This window comes from Centroberyx gerrardi, chromosome 10 (assembly GCF_048128805.1).
Source record: "Centroberyx gerrardi isolate f3 chromosome 10, fCenGer3.hap1.cur.20231027, whole genome shotgun sequence".
NCBI lineage: Eukaryota > Metazoa > Chordata > Actinopteri > Beryciformes > Berycidae > Centroberyx > Centroberyx gerrardi.
The window spans coordinates 26,224,920-26,249,390 of record NC_136006.1 but is presented as its reverse complement, the minus strand read 5'-3'; the positions used below and the strand labels follow the sequence as shown (position 1 = coordinate 26,249,390).

The window sequence follows — 24,471 nt, the reverse complement described above, 5'->3', positions numbered from 1 at the left end:
TCCAACAGAAAGTCAACCAGGAAACCAAAGCAGCTAACCTAACCTAACCTGCCGCCTCAGTTTGACGGCTTAACGGCCGTATTAACATTAGGAATCTTACAATACATCAGTACAGGATTTGTATTTTCTCTTTAAGTTGAAATATCGTAGCACCATGGCTTCCCTATTCAAGAAGAAGACTGTCGACGGTAAGTTTGTTCGATGTGATAAAGCTAGCTAACTTGTTTTTAGCCCGGGTGTACTAACTGCTGTGTGCCACCTATCCCATTTTAACTTGTTTTACCTGTTCTGGCTCCAGTTTGAAAACTCAGCCATGTTGCTAACTTACGCCTAAAAATAGTTTATAAGCGTCATTGTTAAATAAAGGAGCTTACCTGGAAATAAACAGGCTATTTTTGTGCATAGCTGGATTACAATGTAACGTTATTGACAGTAGCAGAGATGGCGGTAGTAGCTACATACTCTCACTTCGATATAAACTAGGCTGTAAGTTAGTTTCCACACACTGAAACTGTTAGCTGTGTTACACTGTTCCATATAGGAAGAGGCTGTCCAGTTTTGCTACAGTGGAGCTAGCCGAATGTTTGGCAGCCACCGAGCAGAAACTGGAAACTTGAACCCCAATGAATATGAGAAATCTTGAGGATTGAAAATATGTCATGTGAGGAGACATGACAGTTGTCTTTGCTTGCTTCTATGTGGTAGACTACTCTTCCTCAATCCATTTCCCCGTATTTCCTCCCTCAGGATTGCTTTAATTGGGCTGTATCACTGTCCATCTGTGCCTTGCCCCACAGACTACAAAACAATTGCCTGCTGTATAGACTTGTGATGAGAACATTTACTACATTTTTTATTTCAAATAGTTTGATTGTCTGTGTGTCTGTCAACTAAAGGCTCTCAAAATAAGACATTAACAAAACATCTTGCTACATGTGCTATAGTTGGATATGTTAAAATTACTCAGAATAATGTACAATGATGTCAAAATTCTTGCAAGCCTTTCAATCATAATATTTCAGCATTTTTCTCCAGGCTAGGTCATCAACCTTACAAGGTCAAAATGGAAAACTAGCCTGTCTGTTATCAAAATTAATTATGAATCAATTATTCCATTTCAAATACTCATTAGATTGACTCCCGGGGCTGGATTTCCAGAGAGACGGCCGATTAAACCTAGACTCTCCTGGATGGAGAATTCCATAGAAAATATCCAGTTTCTAGGTTTTAATATAGTAAAAGTAACTATCACTATTACTATTACTAATATAGGCTATATCTGTGGTACCAAATCTCTTCACAGCACAACCCCCCCCTCCCCTCCTCCTCCCATCATTGTCATTCCAGTTTCACCCGTGTCGATCAGCGACTTACTTACTGTGTTGTGTTACCTTCAGTCAAAGCCAAGCCGTTGTCAGGTCTCCTCCGCCGTGGCATCCAGCAGTCCCCATCTCTCCCATCTTCTTTTCCTTATTTTCTCTCATCCCTCGTTCTCTGGGCATGGCGTGCCTGGGGTTGCCCCGGGTGGGGTGGGTGCAGCGTTATCTGGTCGTTTGGCGTACGGGGGGGCGGTGAGGGCGAGATCACACATATTTGTAGGACGATATCCCTCCCACTTCGAGACGTTGTCGGTACGTCACCTTGTTACGTATACAGGCTTCGCTCTCGCAAGTGGTCCAACACTCTCAGCCGTTTCGACCGGCTTTATGAGGACTCACCTTTACAGAGAGGATGAGCATTTTTGGTAGTTTGTTGAGTTTTTCCATTTTCATCCCAAAGTGGTTTTCTACTGATTATAGTAAGTGTCAGAGTAACTTCGCGGAACTCATATCAATGCAGATCAGAGTCAGGTGCTTAGAAATATACTCACTTTTTCCATTCCTTACCATTTTTAACAAATTTAATATCCATCTTGACTTGAAGTTGTGTCTATTTTTCATGTTATTTTTCAGTCAAATTTCATTTTATTTTCTAGTTTTGAAGGCTTGAAATGGGTAAATGGATATATTTTGTAATATTCAAAAGCACCCACCATAATTTAATTCTAATTTGATTAGGCCATAAAGCAGTTGATTTGAGTGGATTTGATTTATGTAGTTGAAATCCAATTCACACTTAGTTGGTTCAGTGAAAGATGTGCCCACTGCAACATGTTTTTTTCTTTTTTCTTGAGGTTGCGAATGTGTGTGTGTTTCCCAGACAGTAGGGGTGTGTGTATGACAGTGATTGCTTGTGTATGCCCTCACTCATAAACCATGGTTGAATGTGTGACTCAGGGACATGTAGGCTATTATCTCATATGATGCCTGTTTATTGCACCATTTTTTTCCATGCATTATTTCCTCATTTTGTGTGCTAGATTTACCATATAAACTCTACTGGTAGTTTTCATATTTAGCAGAAAATAAATTTGAAAGATAAGCCAGTCTTGATAAACTAATAACACAATGCTTTTTGAGTATAAACATATAACATGAGTCCATGTGTGGTTTAGATTGTGTGGAAGAAAATTTAACATACATGTAACAGCTTAACTGGTCTCCCTAGGGGAATGCACTGTTTCATGATGAATGGTTACCTCACTGTAACCTTTGGGCCATAACTTACTAGGCCAGAGGTCTCTTGTCACAAGTGGCTCCTGGATGTCCCAGACTATCTGTAGATTCTCTAAACTAAGACATAACATATGATGCTGTAACCCTTTTCTGTGACCTGTTCCCATGTCAGCACATTCTGTGCGTCCTTGGAAGATACATAAAGACCAGCTCAAATCTATTCTCCTTTGAAGAAGTGTATGTAGCCTATGTGCTGTGTGCATCTCTTCCTCTCATGAGACTCCTTTTAATAAATATATACTCAAGTAAGACGAACCTCTGACTCCAGAACTTTTCAACTCAACAGATTGTGAGCTTTTCAAGTACTTTCATAGTTAGCAGTTCCAATATGCGTTCTCACTGTGCAGCAGATGATTCTGTGGTATTTCACACAGACACACACACACACACACACACACACACACGCACACGCACACACACACACACAAGCATGTTGACTAATAAGGCAGTGAATAGATGGTTTAGATTCCATCCACAGCCCTGTAAAAAAGGAATGTGGGCCTATTGCTCCCATTGTCTCTTCCTGGTAGAGGCTTGATCACATTAACCTTTACCATCCTCTCCTCAACTAAAGCCACTGTTGCTTAGCAGGTTGCCCATCATCATCATCATCGTTATCTGTACTGTTGATTCAAATGCTAAAAGGGCTATTCACAGATTTATTAATAGTTATTATATCTTAAAGTAACAGTAACACAACTCTTTATTCAGTTTCCGCTCTTTTAGTGTGAATGTTCCTGTCGAAAGGCAAATGATGTGAAATTATATATATTTGCTAAACTGAATTCTAAATTTTATAATCATATAATTTCAAACAATATGTGTCCACATTTGGGTGTCTGTAAAATGTTATTGGCTGCTGTAAAGGACTAATAATGTACAGGTATTATGGCTTTTAAAAAGTGTTTCTTTCTTTCTCTCTTTCTTTCTTTCTTTCTTTAGACATAATCAAGGAACAGTCTAAGGAGTTGCGTGGCACTCAGAGACAGATCACCAGAGACAGAGCAGCGCTGGAGAAACAAGAGAAGCAAATGGTGGGACACACACACACACACACACACACACATACACACACACACACACACACACACACACACACACACACACACACACAGATACACACACTAAGCGCTTTTGGGAATGAAATATCCCTATGTAAGGCATTTTCCTTAGATTTCTACATATTGCATCAATGCTGTATGAAAGCCCGTAGGCAAACACTCCACACACACAATCTACACACACACAACCTAGATCCACTTCCTCTTCCTGATTTCTGGGATGGAGCCTGATTGGCTAGTGGGTCTAAATGAAAAGACAGGATTAATCTGGTAGGGAGGTCTGCTTCAGGCAAGAGAGACCCCCCCGCCCTCCCCCTCTCTCTCTCTCTCTCTCTCTCACACACACACACACACACACACACACACAGTGACACCGTACAGTTGTATGAACAGAAGAATTGAACATTTCCCTTCGCTGAAAGATGAAAAGAAGCCCGTTGTGTCCTCTCCTCTCTGTTGTATTAAGTAAATATCATACAGGACATAATTACCTCCCTGGGGAACCAGTTTTTTATTCCTCATTAATGCTTTCCGCTAATTAGTCTAGATTTTTTTAAAGCTTTGTTGCACCATCTGAATAAAAGATCCTTTCTCTAAGAAATGGAAATGACCTATATTGCAGTTAAGCACAATCATAACCGTCTGTTGCCCCCCACCATGCACGTCTCAAGTGTGTAGTGCATGCACACATTCACACACACATTCACACACACGTAACAGACACAAAGGGAGGGTGCAGGGGCTGAGGTTGTCCTCCAGAAAACAAAGTACAGTTTGAGTCAAGTTGTTCATTCTCCATCCAAGTATTTTTATGTGAATTATTGAATTAGAAAGACTGAATTGAAATGGCCAATTTTGATGAAATTTCCTCAAAATCAAAAAAGTCTATATCCAGGAAGCCTATTTATTTGCTTCAAACCAGCTGATGGAACCCAGGGTATCCATGGGCCTTAAAAAGTCTGAAAAAAATTTAATTGCATTATTATATTATCTAAATATAAGGCCTTAAAATGTCTTAAACACAGGTATTAGAGCTTTTATTGTTTTTTTTACTGCTTTAATAAACACAGTTGGACTTTATGTTCCTTGCCAGCTTTGTTTCTCTGCATTAAAACGTCTTTAAAGGTCTTAAATTAGTCTTTCTAGAACCTGCAGATACCCTGGAAACACACTTAATTAGCATTTTATGTTTTTGTGACATTTCTAAAATTCACTTGACAGTTGGATGGAAATACAGTTAGTGTGACACCGCTGTAGCGTCATATCATCCATCTGTTGTTCAAAGAAAATCTCAGTGCTTTGGCTCTAACTCCACGGACACACAGATTCCCAGTGCTTACCAGGCAAAGCCCAACAGCCCCAATTGTGCACTGCATCACTCTGGGAAAGCACTATCTATCCATCACCCCCCCGCCCCTTCAATCCCCCACCCGCCATCCTCTCCTCCTCTTCTGACAGGGCAGTAAACAAGCCATAATAAGCATCACATAAGCAGCAGTCCCATTGCTCTCATCTTTCTCTTTTCCCAGTTTATACATTCATAGGTTTTGAGATGACAGGGCAGTCGCCATTACAGTCATCGTGTGTCTTTTGTCTTTTAGGGCTCTATTTTTCTCTGCCAACCATTAATTTTCATCTTCTCTGTTCTGCTTAGCAGGCAAAGATAGCGCTCTTCTGATGCACCTGCTGAGCGTATGAATGCGTGTGTGTGCATGCCGACAGCCAGAGCACTTACGCTGAGTGGAGCATCAATGAGCAGCTAATGACAGTTTAACCCTCTCAACACTGACACACACACACACACCACACACACACACACACAGAGCGGAGTAGGGGAAGCATATTACTTTTGCACTACCGAACATTAATAAATGATTGTTTTTTTCCTGCAGTGGTAGCTCTCAACACACACACACACAAACACACACACACACACACATACATACACATGTAGGTATATAAACAAGACAAGCTAAGGATGCTGTAGCAGTGCTCAGAGGCCTGGCTAGCTTACAGTAACCCGGAGCTACAGTCTCGTCTCTGGGGATACACACACACACACACACACACACTGATACCCACACACAGATTCCCTGTGGGCTCCGATGTATTTCCTCATGTTTACCAAAGCTAAAAGGGTGTATTTGCTCGCCGGTGTCTAAAGCCTATGCCAGATGACTGTATTTACTATGTCTACATTTGCAAACACACCAGTCTCTGGGGAGCTTGATGGATGTGTTTGTGTTTATCAATATGTGTGTGTATGCATGCACGTATGAGTGCATTTGTAGTGTAAGTATTATTTGTATATGAATCTGCAGCAAATTTACTTCAAGTAGAGCTCAGAAGGTGTTATAAGGCATTATATATACTGTATATACTGTATATATATATATATATATGTTATATTATATAGATATTACTTTTTTTTATCCTTTTCTGATCCCAAAAAATGTATCCATACCTTCATCTCTTCATGTTTAGACAACTGTATTTCCTTCTATTCCTGCTTAAGTCAAGAGTTCCCTGCCCAATTATGTAAAATGTAGCAAGTGCAAAATGCAGCAGGAAGGCTCTTAACCAAACCAAAAAGACAGGATCATATCACTCCCATTTTAACAGCTTTACACTGGTTGCCTGTTTGTTTTAGAATTGATTTGAAGTTTTTACTGATAAAGGGCACAGTGGGGCACAGCGGGGTCTGGCCCCCAGCTATATATCAGACCTTTTAACCCCTTATGAGCTGGAGCGCAGCCTGAGGTCCTCTGGTTGCCCTGCTGGTTGTTCCTAGGACTCGGCTGGTAACAAAAGGTGACCGGGCCTTTGCTGTCAGAACTCCCAAGCTGCGGAACCGAAGCCGGAGGAGCTCAGGCTAGCCAGATCAGTATCACTGCCATACGTGAGCTTGGCCTTGTTTTGAAACACAAGCAGGCATCAGCATCAAAGAAGGTCCCAACCAGGCAAGTGTACCTAGTCCTCATTTTCTAATCCCTCCCCTCCCCCTCCAGGAGGCAGAGATCAAGAAGATGGCTAAGAGTGGTAACCGGGAGGCCTGTAAGATCCTGGCCAAGCAGCTGGTCCAGCTGAGGAAGCAGAAGAACCGGACGTACGCCGTCAGCTCCAAGGTCACCTCCATGTCCACGCAGACCAAGGTCATGAACTCCCAGATGAAGATGGCCGGCGCCATGTCCACTACCGCCAAGGTGAGATGCTCGGCCCGTTTGGAGTTTGGGTTAAAACAAAATAACTCAGGTCGGTAGAGTTAAAAAAAACAGTAACATAGGGTTCAGTTGGTCCAGTTTGAGTCTCATACTAACCTCATACTGTTACCCCAAGCAGCTATGTCTGACCATAGGATAAAGAAAAAATTTAAAATCCGCTGCCCACACAAAGATAGAAAAGTTTAACCTAAGTTATTAATTGGAAGCCTCAGGTATATTATTGTTGATTTTGTGAACATAAATTTCTTTCATTTCTTTCTAACAGCAGAATACTGTTTTCCAGTTTCGTTTCTGTGTCTGATCACATTTCCAAGGCCTTGTGGTCCCTTTGCGTTTGCTGTAGTCTGCACTTTTCATTTCAATTGGTTGTGTTTTGTCACTCTTCAGTTGATTAAAGAAGAGTCATTGAGTTGATGGCAGTAGCAATTCACTCTAATTCCCCAGTAAGATTTAACCTCTTAACTCTCTTAGTTAGCCCCCTGAACATCTGACCTTTGAGCTTTCACTAGAGTTACCACATTATGATAGGAAAGGAAGGCACCAGCAATTAAGACATCAAAGCGGGGAGTCAAAGTCTCAATCTGAGTCATCTCTCCAATATCTCTCCCTCCAAGTTGTTGTCAATCTTATGAAATCCTGTTGTTGTCTAACTTCAAAGTGCCACTGTAGCCCCTTTTCCCTCCCCAACAGATTTTAATATGTTTGAGTAAATGAGGGCAGAGTATAGCCAGTAACCAGTTAAAAACCATATCCTCCAAACCAGTGGAGTTCAAATGAATCCCCTCTGACTGTTATGAGTTTGATGTGTGTGGGGAGTCTCAACATCATAATGTAAAGGATTTGGAGTAAGTGTTGGGAGAAGGGGAGATTTTTTTGTCCTAACCCTCTCCCCCACTATTGCCTTCAAAGACTAAATGAGCTGTTTTTATAGATCTATTATTGGATTATTTTTTTCTAAAATGAGATATCCAATATTAAGGGACACATTACTTCTCCTCATCAAGATGATCACAGACATGAAAGTGAAACTGGAATTTTGAGAATGTTATTATTGGTTGGAGATATTTTTAAACTGTTCAGCAACTATTGAAAGGATCAGCTATCCACCCCCCAATTACTTTTGGCAACCCTTCATACAGCCGATGTCTTGATGGATGCAGCCTACATATCCTTTGACATTTTTTAGTTTTTATTGTCTTGATGCCTGAAATGAGAATAATTTAAATCAGCCTTTTTTCCACATTTGTTTGGATATAGTAACCAGCAAAATCAAGCTACAAACAAAAGGCTGTTAATATGTATTAAATGTATTAAAATGGAAAACTAAAACTTCTTGGTTGCACAAGTGTGCACAAACTTCAATTAATACTTAAGTTAAGTAGAAGCATTATTTTGCTTTATTTAATGGGTTTTCATTTCAAGCCTCAAGACAGTATAAACTAGAAAATTCGAAAGGGTGTGTAAATGTTTGATATCCACTGACTGTATATGTAGTTCACCATTTAATGGCCTATAAAACAGTTTGACTTGTGTTTGTCATATACGTGAAGGCATGAACTAGTTTCAGTGTTTACTCATGTATCAATATTTTAGTGTTAGTGATTAATGTATTCATGTGAGATCTGTTCATGTTTAAAGCCAAGTGTCGTGGCATCATTGTTAATGAAGTGTGAGAAGGATGGGTGGTAATTTGCCAGGAGCGATGTACTGTACAGACTTAGCAAACATAGACAGGTCAAATATAATTAGGCTTCAGGTTAATGGACTGTGAAGAAGTGTGCTATGCTTGTGTGTGAGAACATGTGTTAATTGTGTTATGTCAAACAGATGCATAAAGATCGCTCATGCACACACATATACACAGCAGCAGCTTTTCCTGGAAAAATCTCACTTTTTCCATCCAGTTCCTGTAGTGCTCTCCTCCCCAAATATAAGGAGCTGTGGGTTAGCATAGTTTGGAACAGTATGTAAACTACAGTGAATTGGAGACCTGGAATGAAGCTTATCTGTTGTGTTGGGCTCAGCTGTGAAAGTAGGTCATGCTTGTGTCAACACTTCACACTGTGCACCGGAAGGAAGGAGATGCATAATTTGTGTGTTAGTGTGTGTTTGGTGGTCTTCCTATTATCCTAATGCTCCTAATATCTTCTAAAGCCTTATTCGCAAGGAACTAATATTACCTGGGGACGCCCAGTGATTTTATAATAATTGCGCAGATTGTCAGTGATTTTAATCCGGTGGGAATCTGCCATATCTCTAATTTTCAAAGAAAACATTCCACCGCAATTTACCTTTCGCATCTGGGTGATCAATTGTAGGTCATTTTTACAAGATGTCTCGTACCTGGTGAATTTCTTAATGTTATCATGTTGTAATATCTATGTCTAGTCATGTTTTTATGCTGTACTGTCTGTCTTGTGATGCCAACTGTGGTTTTTGTGGAGCCCAAGAAGAGTAGCGATTGCTGAGGCTTCAGCTAAAGTTGATCCTATGAAAGAAAGAATAATCAATATTGTGTGGTTGCTTATAATGAAGAGACATGTATAGGGAAACCCTCATAGCCTGTGAAGACACTAAGCAACCACAGAAATGCTCTAACTTGCTTTTAATAATGTGTGCAGACGATGCAGGCGGTGAATAAGAAGATGGATCCACAGAAGACCCTGAAGACCATGCAGGACTTCCAGAAGGAGAACATGAAGATGGGCATGACAGAGGAGATGAGTAAGGACACACACACACACACACACACACACACGCACACACGCTGCAAACTGCATCAACATGCCTCCTGGGTGACTGGATTGTAATCGGATTAAGATCCGATCACCCAAACCAGCTCCAGAGTTGGTCAGAGACGCATTTTGCCACATTAACAGCAAAGTATAAATACAGTGAGTCTGTATCACCACCACTGTATTAACACCAACTATGGAAACGTAAATAAACTTTGGCAGCAGCTCTGATAGTAACGTACTTGTCAAAAATGGATTGTCAGGATACTTGTGGATGAGGTGAGATGAGGCGTTTACTGTCAATTTTAAAGGACGTAAATAATACAAGAGGAAGTGACATGCACAGCAATCTGCGTTTTGGTGAGGGAAGTAAAATACAATTGCAGTGTATACATAATCACACACAAATACACACATTTACTAATTTGAATGCACAATGGCATTTTTCAAAAAGTTGCCAACGGCTATCTCACTCCAAAGTTCAAACTGTGACTGAAAATCAATGTGTTTGACTCGTAGTTGATTGACCTCTCTACCTCTCGACCTCTCCTCCCTCCCCATCCCTCCCTCCCTCCCTCCTCCCTTCCCATCCCTTCCCATCCATCCCTTCCTCCCTCCCTCCAGTCAACGACACTCTGGATGAGATCTTTGACGAGTCCGGGGATGAGGAAGAATCTCAGGACATTGTCAACCAGGTTCTGGATGAGATCGGCATCGAGATCTCAGGAAAGGTAAGGAGTTTCAAAAAGGGACTAATGACATTCACAACACATGAAAGTCCTATTAGGTCTCTATCTCAGCTCAGTACCATTCAGACAAATCTAAAATGTAAAACTGTGCACTGGTTGTATGAGAAGGCAAGGACAATAAATAATTGAATATGGTTTCACATGTTTGATCTACATTGTAGTGTCCTTGGTGTTTCTACACACTTACACATCCCTGGCAAGTCAAGATGAGCAATAAGATGAGCAATAAGTGCTCCACATGGTTTTTACTCAACTATTAAAATGCATTCCAGCTGCCACATGGTGGGGCTAGCCCTCAGCTCATCTCTCTAGCTCTATCTGTCTGTGTAGCAGCCAGGCTGTCCATCTGCCGGGAGTCTGGCTCCCCCTGGGGGCTCCACGGGTAATTACCCCTTCACAACTCTCTGTACAAGCCCACGGATTCTCCCGTAAACAAGCCCACAGCTGGAAAGAGCAAACAGGCGGTTTCATAAAAAAAGCTCCAAACTTGTTTTTTAAGTTTATGTGGGGTACTGGTGAGCAGAGGAAAAGGCTGAACAGATAATACTTAACAATGCTTTTGCATCATGTATTTGTCTTGAAATGCAGACCAATAAAATCCTATTTGATCAACCCTAAAGCTGAATGGAAGTTACAAGACTCATAAACTCCATAGCAGATTGGGAGAAACTTATATTGGGGAACCATATTGCCTTGAAAGTGCAGTTTCATACTCAGTAAGAGGCTAAAGCCCTATTCAAATTGGATTAGTTTTACTTAGGGAGGCCCTGTAGCTGAAATTATTGCCAGCGGAATCTGTGAGTTTAATCCAGTATTATCCTGCCATGTCTCTAACTTTTTACAAGCCTGTAAAGTAAAGAATCTGGAGCGAATTCCCTTCTGTTTTTCAGCAAACTCTGAGCTGAAATGAGATCTTCATAAAGTAATTATGCTTTATGTTTTTGGTGGACGGCAGATTGTCATAAGAAATATAGGCTACAAAAAGCCTTATGGAAGCTGTAGTGCAGGAACTATTTAACTGTCAACCAACACCACAACATGGAAACCCATACACACAAAGGAGGAACAAAATAAATAAAAGCCCTTTGGAGATTGAAACCTCACAACTTGATGCCATTTATCTTTTGAATGGCAGCATGTAGTAAGCTGGGAGCTGGCTAAATCTCAAATGCATTTGCTTGTTTGACTGACTAGCGTGAGCATGTAAGCGGAGGTGGGCTACAAGAAGTAATTTGAGGGAAGTCACAGAGATCCTTTATTGCGTATGAATGGTCCAAAATACATTAAGTTTGTAAACATAATTTACAAGACCTCCCCCAGTAAAACTAATCCAGTTCCAACAGGGATTTTGATTTGGCTTTGGAGTGGCTGTAGACAGCCGAACAAGGCTGCAAATCCTGCAGCACGTCCTGGTCTTGGTGTGTGTATGTATAATAGTGTCTAATTTGAATTGACTGTGTGTGTTAATGGGATTTGTTGTCCGTGTGTGTTCTTCCAGATGGTGAGCGCTCCAGCTGCAGGAAAGAGTCTCCCCGGCGCCGCCTCTTCCAAACAGGCCACCATCTCCGACGACGAGATCGAGAGACAGCTCCGAGCCCTGGGAGTGGACTAATACACACACACCCACCCACACACACACACAGGCTCAAAGGCAGACACACAAATGTATATTAACACATACATACGCACTCACACACACACACGCATATTCAGCGGCAGATTGCCTTACAGATCCTGGGAGAGGAACATCTGATGTATTTATGCGAAAATAATATTTATAATGACATTGGAAGGGCCCAAGCCTGAAGGTGGACCAAACATAGATGCTTGGACTACTGAACCACCCACACTCCTGTTCACCACCTCTGTCTATGAAAGGGCTACAGGTTATATGTGACCTTGGAATTATTACAATCCATCTGATATTTTGGTCAAACATGAATTAGTCATATAATCTATCTCTAAATGACTGATTTCTCAAAAAGTTTTAATGGGAATAAAATGGTAATTAAAAAGAGCAGGGGGGCGGTGAAAACTTTTAGTGGTGAGAAACTCTGAATACAGATGGAACCTATAATTCCCACTCACTCTGTTTACCTTCTATCTTGGTTGCCAATGCTTAAAAGATGTTCTCCCTCTGAAGCAACCTATTCATGCATGGGTGTTCCACTGATTTCTATCAGTGCAGAGCCGTTAATGCGATGCTTATGTCATCCTGGGGTGTAGGCGGAAGTTATTAATCATTACCATGTTCTTATATCCTTAGGTGCGTTACCATAGCTACTGGAGATGATCCAACTCTAACAAAACTTATATGTGTGAAATGTCTAGCTGACATTCATGCCCTCAGGCTGGGGTAAGGCCTCGACTCTCATAGTTTTTAACATTATGCATGAGAATCCATGGTGAGATGAATCGATCTGAGGGCAAACTGGCTAGCATCAGTCACCAGTGCCGTTGCTTTGATGCTAAACAGTTTGCGTGTGTGAAAACCTAATCGAGCACTAATTAGTACTAATTAAAGACTTGGCATATCAAAGAGTTTTGAATGGTTCGTTTCATGCTACTGAGTAATCGAATGGCTACGTAATCTTGGTTTTTTGGCTTCTTGGTTGATGTTTATCTGTTTATGTATCGTATGTGGGACACGGGATTGACAGTGATGGTAGGATGGCGTCGGTCCTGATGTCGCTTTTCTCTTTCAGCTGCTGTGCAGTTACTGTCATTTGTTGTTTTAGGCTGCCTCACTCACACACACAAACACACACACTACAGCAACGATGTGATGTGTGCTAAAATGACACTGTGATCCAGGTGATGTTGCCTCTTCTCCAGAGCCATGCTGAAGCTGATGCATCTCTACCATCCTTCCTCAATATCAGCCAGCTTTGGGCTACATGAGGGCGACGGAGATATCTGCTCATATTATTGGATTCAATCTTTGTCTTCCTCTCTCTGGGTTTTTGTTTCCATATTTATTTTTATTGCCAAAATAAGTTTAGAAACTCTGAGACTCTTGCATGTGTCTGACAGGTACAATGCGGATTTCGTCGAATTATCCTAAATTATTCTGACTCTTCAGTGTGTTTCTTCTAAAACTGTCTTTCGTGGTTGTGACTGGAAATGATGGTTTATGCAATTTGGAACAAATTATGACATTCTTGGTTTGAGTGCAATTCTTTGGTTAGGAAATGAAGGTTGTTTCCATCCTTTTTAAGAGATGTATGTATACTCCTGTATGTATCCTTCTTTGTCATTGTACCGTGACTCTTAAGGGTTGATGGCTTTTATAAGGAATAAAATCTCTTCAGGTACAATTGGTGATCTTTTCCTCATGTTTTGTCCTTGAAGCACAAGAGGCCAATGTGTTTTACTAGTATGGTTGCAGTCCAACAGGATAAGAAATTGACTCAGACTAGCATATTGCACCTTTTGTTAGCACAGTTTTCTTAGTAATTGAAAGCTATTAAGGCATCAGGTTTTAGCATTCAGATGCATCTACAAAAACTTTGTAGGAATGAGAAAAATCCTTACCTTCTTACAACCATGCATTATCACTTTTCTACAGCCCAAATTCACTCAATACATAAATAACTATGGAAACTTTTGATTTGACGAAAGTTAAAATGGTTTATCCACAACAACTATATGTAATTCATAACATATGTGAGGCTTTAGGCAGTGTCTTTGAGACCAGCTACACTAGTTCTATCCTCTTCAGCATACTGTCCCTATCATCCTTACAGCCTCATGAATGTGACGGCAGTAGATAAGACCCTCCTGATGCGTTTATTTCCCCTGACAACACTCTAGTCTGAGTATTACAGATGAATCACAGTTGAAACCGCCTGCATCTGAATCAGGATGCCTTCTATAGCCTTATTTATGATGCCCCAGTGACATGCCAGTGATATGTACATACTGCAAACAAGACCAGACTGTCTCTTTTTATGTATTTATTCATGGAGTCACATCAAGACATCGGTAAAAAATGAAAGATGGCACATGTGGCTCCTCCTGCGACAAGGTTTTCCATTAAGGTTTCTCAGAAGTGAAGTGGACTGCTTGACATTTCAGTGCCTGGTAATTAAAAGCATCTTCCCGAAGTAGTGCAAGTAGCGTACTAACACAGTATCTCTTTGGCATATTGAGATATTAGGTCAAGTTTTGAAAACAACTGAGGGCAGTTCAAATCTATCTATCTATATATCTATCTAGATACTGTATATTGGCCATATTTAAATTAGGCCCAGATTTTGGCTCAGAGGGAAGTTTGCTTGTTTCTTCACTTTACTGAGACATTTCATATTAGTCATCCAAACCAGGTCAGAGTCATGACTGGCTGCTGTTATATTTGCACAGCACTTTGTCAAGGCAACAGCAGCAAAACCACGGCATCAACAAAATATGAAAGATTAAATCTATATCTTATACTTGACAGTAGGGACACAGCATTCTCTGATCCATCCACCAAAAATTTGGGTTCACACATCCCTGACTTCAGACCATGAATCAATCAAAAAATAAAGTTGTGCGCGGGAAAGTAGTTCAACATAATATATTACATCTCAAATAAATAGATTGTCATGACTCATGACACATCAAATATATTACCATCATATTTTGACAACAACGAAACATAAGACATTCTTCATAAGGCAGGCACTCGTAGAAAAGACACTATGGGGCCGTTGGCATCAGCACTCTAATCACAAATACACAAAGAAATAGAACCGTAAGAAAACACAGGCAGAGGATCGCAGTAAATGTCTACATCAACAACAAGGCATTTCAGCAACAATAAAATATCTAATTTCTCTGGAGAAATATGGAACATTTGAATAACTTCTGTATTATTTATAAGGCACAATGCTGATCTATCTATCTATCTATCTATCTATCTATCTATCTATCTTTCTATCTACTAGTGCTCATCTACACTGATGATGATGACATTATTGCTTGGTTGGGTGATTTACATTCTTTAGCATGTCTATATGGTAAACAAAGTACAGGCATGATTCTGTAAATATCATTTGTGGTAGCAGGCATCAAACACAGTATGCTGTTGATGAAAGCTTTCTATTTCTATGAGTTACACCTTTCAGAAATGGATAATAACTGGATGGTTTGCCCATTGATGCTCATGTATTTTTTATATTGTACAATGGATTCTGAATGAGTTTCATTGGGCCCTGGGGACATGAAACTTACTCGGCACATACTGTAATGAACTATGTAAACTTTCATGCTAATGAAATTCTTTGAGGTGGGTTAGCAGCTCCTTAAGGCAGAGTGAGGCAGGCTTCACTGCAGGTTTTACAGACTGAAGCTGTGGAGGAAAATCCTCCCACACCACACTGGAATGATTTCTCTGGTCAGATATCTGATATAAAAATAATCAGGTAGGAACCTCCATCATATAGGAGGTGGACAACACTAATATTTGGCTGATACCTGATATTAGTAGGCCAGCTACCTGCAGCTTGGACTCACTTTGGTCAAATAGGAGCTGAGGTGGAGGCTGGTTTTGACCCGTTTCTCCTTTTGGCGTCGGTTGCAGAACCAGACCCGGACCACCTCCTTCTCCACATGGAGGCCCTCGGCCAGCCGGGCTATTTCCTGGGAGGATGGCTTACTTTTCTCCACGAAGCTACGCTCCAGAGCCTCCTTAGCTCCCAGACTGGAGGAGAGGAGAGGAGAGGAGAGGAGAGGAGAGGAGAGAATGATGAAGAAGATCTAAGAAACTTGATCATGAATATGATTGTATGGTTGTTTTGTATTGTATTGTATGATTGTATGTAATGTTTGCTCCTTTACTGTTGTTACCTGATGGTGGTTCTTCTTTTCCTCTTGCGTTCATTCATACCCATTTTCTCATTGTACAAGGCTGAGGGAAAGCCGAAGGATATAGTGTTACTTTACCATGTTGACTGTCTGACCGCCTCCTTGACTTATTGACTGACTGATTGACTGACCATCAGACTGACAGGCTGACCGGCTGACTGACTTACTGACTGTCTAACTGATTGTCTGAGTGTTTGACTGTTTGTCTTCCTGACTGTCAATATCGACCGATCTGAATGACTTTTAACTATTGGACCTTTTGACAACTCAGCTTTCAAAATGTTCCTCCATGACTTTTCCTAGACCCACTGTCTGTACAAACCAGTGTTGTTAGATTTTCAAAACCACTAAAGGAAATAGTGTTTATAATTATATTCACCCTCTTCAAATGACAGCGTATTGGCCTTCTCTTAGACCCCCCTAAAACACTTTCTATTAAAATGCAATCTGCATCTGGATATGCTAGCGGGATAATGAACAATTCCATCATGCCCTTGCTTTTGCACCTGGTATTTATATGCATTCTCATTATATTATTCTCGTCTATTATATATTATATATTATATATTATATTTCAATAGCAACTGTTCAATTTTGCCTGGACAGCGCTGCCACCCGACACGGCTCCGGGGGCGTGAAGCGCCCATTTTTGTTATGTTATACCGGTGGACCGGTAGAAAGCAAAGGCCACGGAGATGACGTTTCTACCCATGGTGATGACGTATCTATGGAGGTTACGTATCTATGGGCAGACATGACATTTCTATGATGATGACATCTCTACCGGTGGAGATGACATTTCTACCAGCAGAGGTGATATTTCTACCAGCGGAGATTACATTTCTACCAGCAGAGATTACCTTTCTACCGACGGAGGAGACATTTCTACCCATGACGATGATGTTTCTACAAACGGTGATGACATTTCTACCAGCAGAGATGACGTTTCTACCCACGGTGATGTGGTTTCTATCAACGGTGATGACATCTCTACTCGTGGAGGTGATATTTCTACCAATGGTGATGACATTTCTACCTATGAGGATGACGTTTCTTCCCCTGGAGATTACGTTTTGTATCCACAGGGATGATGTTTCTACCTGCAAAGATAACATTTCTACCTGAGGTGGTGACGTTTCTACCCTCACAAATGATCTGTCCATGGTGGTGACATTTCTACCCCATGCGCAGATACTTTCTCACTAATGTGAACACATTGCATATCCACGTGGCTGTCAATCACCTCCGGAGGTTTTCTGGCAGGTCCAATCACATTCCCATCAAAATGCTTGCTCTGTGCATTTACATGCTGCATTAACATGCATTTTTCCTTATCCAGATAAGATATCCAGGTGCAGATGACATTTTGATGGCCGATCTAAATGGGATCTGACTGACTGACTGTCTGTGTGACTCACCGCCGGCCTGCTCGGCTTCTTCCAACCATTTAGCCAGGATGGCCTTGAGTTTGCAAGCATTCTTGAAGCTCAGCTGCAGGTTTTCAAAGCGGCAGATGGTGGTCTGGCTGAACTCTGAGCCGTGCACCGCTGCTAGAGCCTCGCCTACGTTAGTCTGGGTGTAGCCTGCAGGTGAAAAGGAAATAGGAATAGAAAATATATAGAATGCACAGGCAGAGAAGTGGGCAGACATGTACAAAACACATTAATACACACACAGACACATTGATGCAAAGGTGTAATAGTGCAGGGATTCTCAAACTTCGCATATCGCAGACCAGAAACACATTAGGCCCCAGATTTAGTCCCAAGGACCCGTATGAGACCATTTTTACTGTTGTTGATTTAGTATTTAATCTACTCTGCATAGTTAAATGTTGGTACCGGGTTTAAAAATGTGGGACTATGTGTACATTGAGTGTGAGTATGTGTGCAATTTTTATACCACAGTCCAGACTCAAGACTTGCTTTAATTTGAACTATGGTCTGTATTTTGCTTTTACTCCTTTTACTGCCCTTTTGCATTTTAATATGTTTCCTCTTTATTCATTGCCTTTATTAGTCACATTTTTATCTACCCTGCAAAGCACTTTGCACTCTCTTTTTTTTTTTTACAAGAGCCCTATAATTAAATGCGCTAATTATTATGATTACTCACCCAGTTTGATTCTGCGTATTTTGAAGTCGTTGGCAAACTTCTCCAGCTCTCGTATCTGGGGGGAGTCCATGGTGGGGGTGTCCTCCGGGTCCCGGCTGCTCTTCCTGTGAGGGTCAGTCTTCATCTCTCCCAGGCCGGGGCCCCCGGGGACCTCATCAGAGAGGAGGGCCGAGGGGAGCGAGGAAAAACCATGGCTTAATGTGCATGAGCCACCACTAAGGCCATGGTCCGGAAACTTGTACAGGCAAGGAGTTAAGGATCCTAGAGAGAGAGAGAGAGAGAGAGAGACAGAGAGAGAGAAAGGTGGAATGAGAGAGCAAGTGTGAGAAAGAGAAAGAGAGAGAGCGAGAGAGGAAAATTAGGTACTAGTTGGTAGGAGACACAAGGGAGATTCTGTCAGAATGGCACTGAAAACAGCATGAGCACTTGGTATTCCCACATGTGTCTCGAGAACCTTTGTTTCCACACTACAAGAAAAGCTGACATGTCCCTGTAAGACACAGCGATAGTTTTAATGAAGACTACTGTAGCCTGGAAACTAGGGTTTGGTCGATACAAGGTTTCGAAGGCCAAAACCGATATTTTTGGATAGCTGCTGATTGCCAATATTTTGTTCTGATATTCAATATGTTAAATTCCAATAGTTAGAAGCATTAAGTGTTTCCCCCTACAATTTCATTCTTGTCAGGGTGGAAAAGCCTCTGAAACAGCATTTAGACCATCATGGGACACTAAAACTCTCCATTGAAACACAGGATACTACTACTAATACTAATAGTAAATGTGTTCTTGCATTGTGTGTAATCCAATGAAAATGTCACATTAGAGTCAGTTCAGGTTAAGGGCTTCCCATAAACAACCAGTGTAGTATTGATCAATTCTACAATATAATCAATCAAACTGCATCATATCCATCATATCAGAGGTGGACGACTCTGACTGGACCATATCTGATTTTTAATTTAAAAAAAATATTGGCCCCATATATCCGTCTAACCCCTCTCTAAAGTATGTCATTAAAATTGCTTGCTCTTCGTCACTAACAATATCAGCATTAGTGATAGTGTATTCACACATAGATGTGTTTTGGCAAGCAGGTTGGTGAGCGATGCGACACTCCCCTCTTGTGTCAGTGGCACTGAAGTGCAACATCAGATGATTTGAAAATACAGTACCACCAATGATATATAAGGGAGACAATGAGAAGTCCTTGTTTTAGTTTCAGCTCTTCGGTTTATGAATAATATAGCGATTGTTTCTTGCTTTTGTAAGATATGTATCAGAGATGCTACACAACACGTGTTTTATGTAATGGACATATACCACTCTTCCTTAACTAATCTGAATGGAGTAGTAACTTAGTAGACCAGCTTGATCTGATTTCAGAGGGGAGGGGACACTGCTGTTCTGAAAACATATAAGTTGAAATAAGCGTAAGCATAAGTATCTATGGCTGAGTTTTAATGTGTTTAACAGCAGGCCAGGAGACAGAGACTGTGTGTGTGTGTGTGTGTGTGTGTGTGTGTGTGTGTGTGATCATTACCTTGCAGTGTGTTCGCTCCACTCACCATGTTCGGGTGAGGGACGCTACAGGTCTGCAGGATACGAGTCTGTGAAATACTGGCAGAGAGCATCTCCTGAGCTGGAGAGAGAGAGAGAGAGAGAGAGAGAGAGAGATCACCATTATCACCATCAATCAATGTCATCATCATCATCAACAACATAATCATCATTGCTATTACCATCATGGTGTTTGTCATCATGTTCATCTTCAATATCATCATCATCATCATCCTCATCATCATCATCATCATAGTAATCATCATCATAACCACCATCATTAGCATGACCATCACTGTTGTTATAATCATCAAGACATCATCATCGTCATCAATGTCTTTATCATCATCATCATCATCATCATCATCATCATATCATCATTGTCATCATCATCCTCATCATCATGGTCATAATCATCATCATCATCATCATCACCACCCTCATCATTATATTTTGCTATCATAATCCTCACGATTGTCATTGTAATTGTTGCTAACATCTTTGCTATAATAATCATTGTAATTATCATCATCACCACCACCATCATCATCACCACTCACCTGCCATCATGCCATAGGTGGCCTGTTGGTTGCTATAGTGACAGGGGGTGACGGGGTAGTGGAGGCTGGGGGGGGCGTTGCCCAGGGCGTTCCCGAGGGAGGAGGTGGAGAGGTGCATGTGGGAGCGCTTGGACGACTGAACCAGGGACAGTCCAGACGGTACTGATGGAGAGAAATATGGTTATAATTTGAGTGGAGAACAGCTCCTCACTACACTAGCAGACTGGAAAGACATGTCAGCTAGGATCTGATCTGAAAACAGCTCAACTTTACATCTAGACTAGGGTTCGACCAATGGGTTTTTGAAGGCTGATACCAAGATTTATATTTTTTAATTTAAATTGCTGATAGCCAAAACTGTATGCAGATATTAAATATCTCTATATTTGATGATTTTCATGAGTTCCAAAAATTCGAAGTATTCAGAGTTATTGTTGTCAGGTTGGAAAAGCCTCTGAAACAGCATTTAGACCATCATGGGACACTAAAACTCTCCATTGAAAGCCAGACTAATGCAATTCTTTTAGGTGTGTAAGGCAGAGTGAGGCAGGTTTCATTGCAGGTTTTACAGACTGGCAACCCTGAAGCTGCTGAGGAAAATCCTCTCACATCACACTGGACTGATTTCCCTTGTCACACATCTGAAATAAAATAATAAAAACATATTGACTAGCTGTGGTCAGGGAGGAACCTCCATCATATCAGAGGTGGATGACACTGACTGGCCAATATCTGATTTTTAATAAAAGGCCGATATCAGCCCAATATATCAGTCTAACCCTAGTCCAGATGGTATGGAGAACAATGTGGTTACAATCTGTTTGGAGTACAGTTCTCCTCTACACTAGGGAACTGGGGAGAAATGTCAGCTAGAATCTCATCTGAATACAGCTCTTTACTGCTCTGCAAATACAGTAAAACATGTGACAGATGTCCCCCCTTGCAGAACTTTCTAATTGGGTCCTCTGCCAAAAACTGCAAACTGGCATCCAACGAATCCATGAAGAATATGGAAATAGCAGCACTCCAAAACATTGATTCAAAAAATAAGGCGAGATGTGACCTCGAGGTGGCAGTCTGTTTTGGATTGCTAAACCTAATACAATGCACCCCTCAGGGCTGGAGGATGACTTCTCTTTTAGACCGCTGCTTTAAATGTGGCTGCCACTGTGAATGCTCTCCTCTCCTACGTGTGTTGAAATGAAGTGGAACATTGTCCTGGTTATGTCTTCTGCTAATCACACGCAATAGAATTATTCATTTCTCCATCCTTTTATCCAGTTTGATGTTCACCTCGAGTACGACTTCTTACTGATGTTGTTAAGATGCATATTGCTTTGGCACAGCGCTGCCCATGCTCTTCTGGAGGCAATTTTTCCCAAACCTTATAAAAACTTGGCTGTGTCATGTGTATGATGATCAGATGAAGGCTCATGCTGAAACGCGTTAGCCTGATCTGGCCATTAATAAAGATATGATATAACTGAGGGAAAGTCTAGCCTTATTTTTGGGATATGTTTTTTTTGTGCCTCCATTCCCATGTTCCTCATGGACTCATTGGAAGACAGGAGAGAGTATTTCACATAATCACTGTTAGACAGGATTATACTGAGTGACAATTTGTAGTTCTCCTTTTAATCACCTCTTACCGATCTTGACAAATAGGCAGTGTTTAAACAAATAACCGACAAGGCCAATATATTGTGGCATCGCAGCACCTGTTTTGTCTTTATCAGTCTGAGCAGAAAACTGGTGATACATCTGACAATGCCTTAAAAGACATGATTGCACATCTTGTAAATATATGGCATGACTAATGTGCTGCCTGATCTAATTCAGTCTATTCTAAACTATGACAATCAGCAGGCGGTGAAACCCCAGGGAACTTTTTTGTACAATGCTCCGTCCTGAAAAAAAGACATTGTGAAGTTTGTCACACTGATAACGCATCTTCAAAGCAATTATCCACTGAGTAGAGACAGCTGGGCCAAACCAGCTGATTAGACACATTTACATAATTTAGATTGGATTTGAATAAATGCATTTTTCAATCCAGTTCATCCTCCCACTGCCTAAGGCACTGGGAACACGACTGTGCCTCGATGGGGATCGGTGGGCCGACCCGGCGGGGAAGGGTCAATCGTGGGCCTAAAGGAACAACTGGTAGCCTAATTGGGCACGAGCTACGAGGATGTACAGTTCACATGAGAACGCATGGGCAAGCGTCTGCATCGGTCTGCATCAGTCAATATTACACTGGTTTTCTACACATTTCATCTGCAGCGGCTGAGGGACATCCTCTATAAATCAATAGTACTACCTGCTACCAATACAAACTAATCCCACCGGACTGTCCTCATCTGCACATCGTAACAGCACATTGGACACAATGCCAATTTTCTTCCTTTTTTTTACAGTTACACAAGGCCAAAGTGGAAGGCTGCAGTAATTATTGCAGGCCTGCCTCCCTGCAGAGTGGGTTTAACCTCATGACAGCACTACCTGGGTTATGGCCCATATCATCCAGGCACTATAAAATATCCAATAAACTTCCATTCTCCCCTTACGACACCCTAAAATGAAAGCCTCCTTTTTTTGGCAGAACATGCTCTAATTTTCTAGCTGTCAATTGAAGAGAAAAGTGGGAAAGGAAAGCACATGAGAAGAGAACAATAATTTGCCTAATTTGAAGGGCTTTACAGGTAAAAGATGTGGCTGGAAGACAGAAATGGAGGAGCTAAGGGTCAGGGTGTCTGGGTTTACCTGTAGGTACCATGTTGTGAGCATGGGAGGAGGCGGGCAGGCAGTCACTGGCGGAGGCATGGTGCATGAGGATGGGCAAGGCCGAATCTCCTGCCAGCGTGGTGAAGGAGTCGGCACTGAACGCCTGACACGCCATTCTTCTCTGGCCTCCCACACTGGAACTGTCCAACTGGTATGACGTGGTTTGGTTTGGTCGTTTCTTGCCTTGTCTTCGCTTATCTTCTCTTGTCTCGTTTGGTCTTCTTCAGTCTTCTTGTCTTGTTTTGTCTTGCTTTGTCTTCTCGTCTTGCCTTCTCTTCTCTTGTCTTGTCTTGCCTTGTCTTCTCTTGTATACTATTCTCTTCTCTTGTCTACTCTTCTCTTCTCTTCTCTTGTCTACTCTTCTCTTCGTGTCTTCTCTTGTCTTGTCATTACCTGTCTTGTCATCTCTTCCTCTCTCGGTCAATCTAGGCTCGTTTCCAGTGCAGGACTGACTCACCCAGTTAAGTCACTTATGTAACTACGGGTGAAGAACTGCGATACCTCTTCGCTCAAAGAGAAATCGATCTCAACACTTCGGCCTGGATCCTCCACACTTTTAGACTCATACCCTCAGCCAAGACTCTCGCAGGTGAACAGTGGCCAGCTTCGGGTTCAACTGACTATCATTTGTATACCTGCTCCTCTTTTAAAGGTGTTTCTCAGTTACTGAACAGCCTCCAGTTTCTCTCAGTGGGGCTTCTCCCGTGCATGTCCCTGTCTCTCTCCTGTCTGTCTATTAGATATGCAGGTAAGCCGGCGTTTGTCGTCCCCTCAGCGTTTTGCCCCTCCTGCCTAGTGCAGGTATTTATACTCCCACCCACCTACAACTAACCACCCCTCTCTCGCCCTGCAAACCCCCCATTTCCTATCCAGCAGACACCCCCCACCCACTAGCCCCATGTCCCTACCTGTGTTCTTCCCATTCCTCTTCCAAATCCAGGATTAGGGTACAGAGCGGTAGAGAAACCCGATCCCCTCCTCATCCCCCCACCCCCTCCCTCTCTCTCTCTCTGTCTCTGTCTCTCTGCCCCTCTCTCTGATTACAGGGTTGAGTTATTGTAACGACGGGACAAAGTAAAACGAACACTCAGAACACTCATTAAAAAAACAAAGACTAATTTCAGCTCTATGCAATAACAGATCGTATGTTTCAGTATAGGAACCGTCCGTCGCTGCAAAATTGTCTTGAACCCATTGCGGCCCCACCGTTCTGATTTGCATGTG

The 24,471-nt window shown here is 41.7% G+C and overlaps 2 protein-coding genes across 3 annotated transcripts; one reads left to right on the top strand and one right to left on the bottom strand.

Moving 5' to 3' along the window:
• On the top strand, nt 1-13,698 carry chmp2ba (charged multivesicular body protein 2Ba). The gene is made up of 6 exons (XM_071907246.2): nt 1-188; nt 3,558-3,649; nt 6,685-6,879; nt 9,519-9,621; nt 10,257-10,363; nt 11,880-13,698. The coding sequence occupies exons 1-6, from the start codon at nt 155-157 to the stop codon at nt 11,991-11,993; spliced, it is 645 nt and encodes a 214-aa protein (XP_071763347.1). The 5' UTR covers nt 1-154; the 3' UTR covers nt 11,994-13,698.
• Nucleotides 13,699-15,856: 2,158 nt separating this feature from the next.
• pou1f1 (POU class 1 homeobox 1) lies at nt 15,857-23,362 on the bottom strand. Of its 2 annotated transcripts, XM_071907265.2 has the most exons (7): nt 23,227-23,362; nt 21,044-21,050; nt 20,464-20,528; nt 18,344-18,604; nt 17,647-17,811; nt 16,211-16,271; nt 15,857-16,064 (listed from the first exon to the last, which is right to left on the bottom strand). In XM_071907265.2, exons 1-7 carry the CDS (start codon nt 23,360-23,362, stop codon nt 15,857-15,859), a joined length of 903 nt encoding a protein of 300 aa, XP_071763366.2. The 2 variants fall into 2 exon arrangements, with proteins under 2 accessions (XP_071763366.2, XP_071763365.2); XM_071907264.2 differs by lacking the exon at nt 21,044-21,050 and having other exon boundaries at nt 20,464-20,625.
• Nucleotides 23,363-24,471: the final 1,109 nt, after the last annotated feature.

Bases quoted from the DNA above. Each gene is read 5' to 3' on its own strand.
- chmp2ba (XM_071907246.2), top strand. From the start codon at position 155: ATGGCTTCCCTATTCAAGAAGAAGACTGTCGACG. The intron at 3,650-6,684 runs GTGGGACACACA...CTCCCCCTCCAG, and splicing joins AGAAACAAGAGAAGCAAATG to GAGGCAGAGATCAAGAAGAT. The intron at 6,880-9,518 runs GTGAGATGCTCG...TAATGTGTGCAG, and splicing joins CCATGTCCACTACCGCCAAG to ACGATGCAGGCGGTGAATAA.
- pou1f1 (XM_071907264.2), bottom strand. From the start codon at position 23,362: ATGGCGTGTCAGGCGTTCAGTGCCGACTCCTTCACCACGCTGGCAGGA. The intron at 16,272-17,646 runs GTGAGTCACACA...GCTTTCCCTCAG, and splicing joins AGAAGCCGAGCAGGCCGGCG to CCTTGTACAATGAGAAAATG. The intron at 16,065-16,210 runs GTAACAACAGTA...CCTCTCCTCCAG, and splicing joins AAAAGAAGAACCACCATCAG to TCTGGGAGCTAAGGAGGCTC.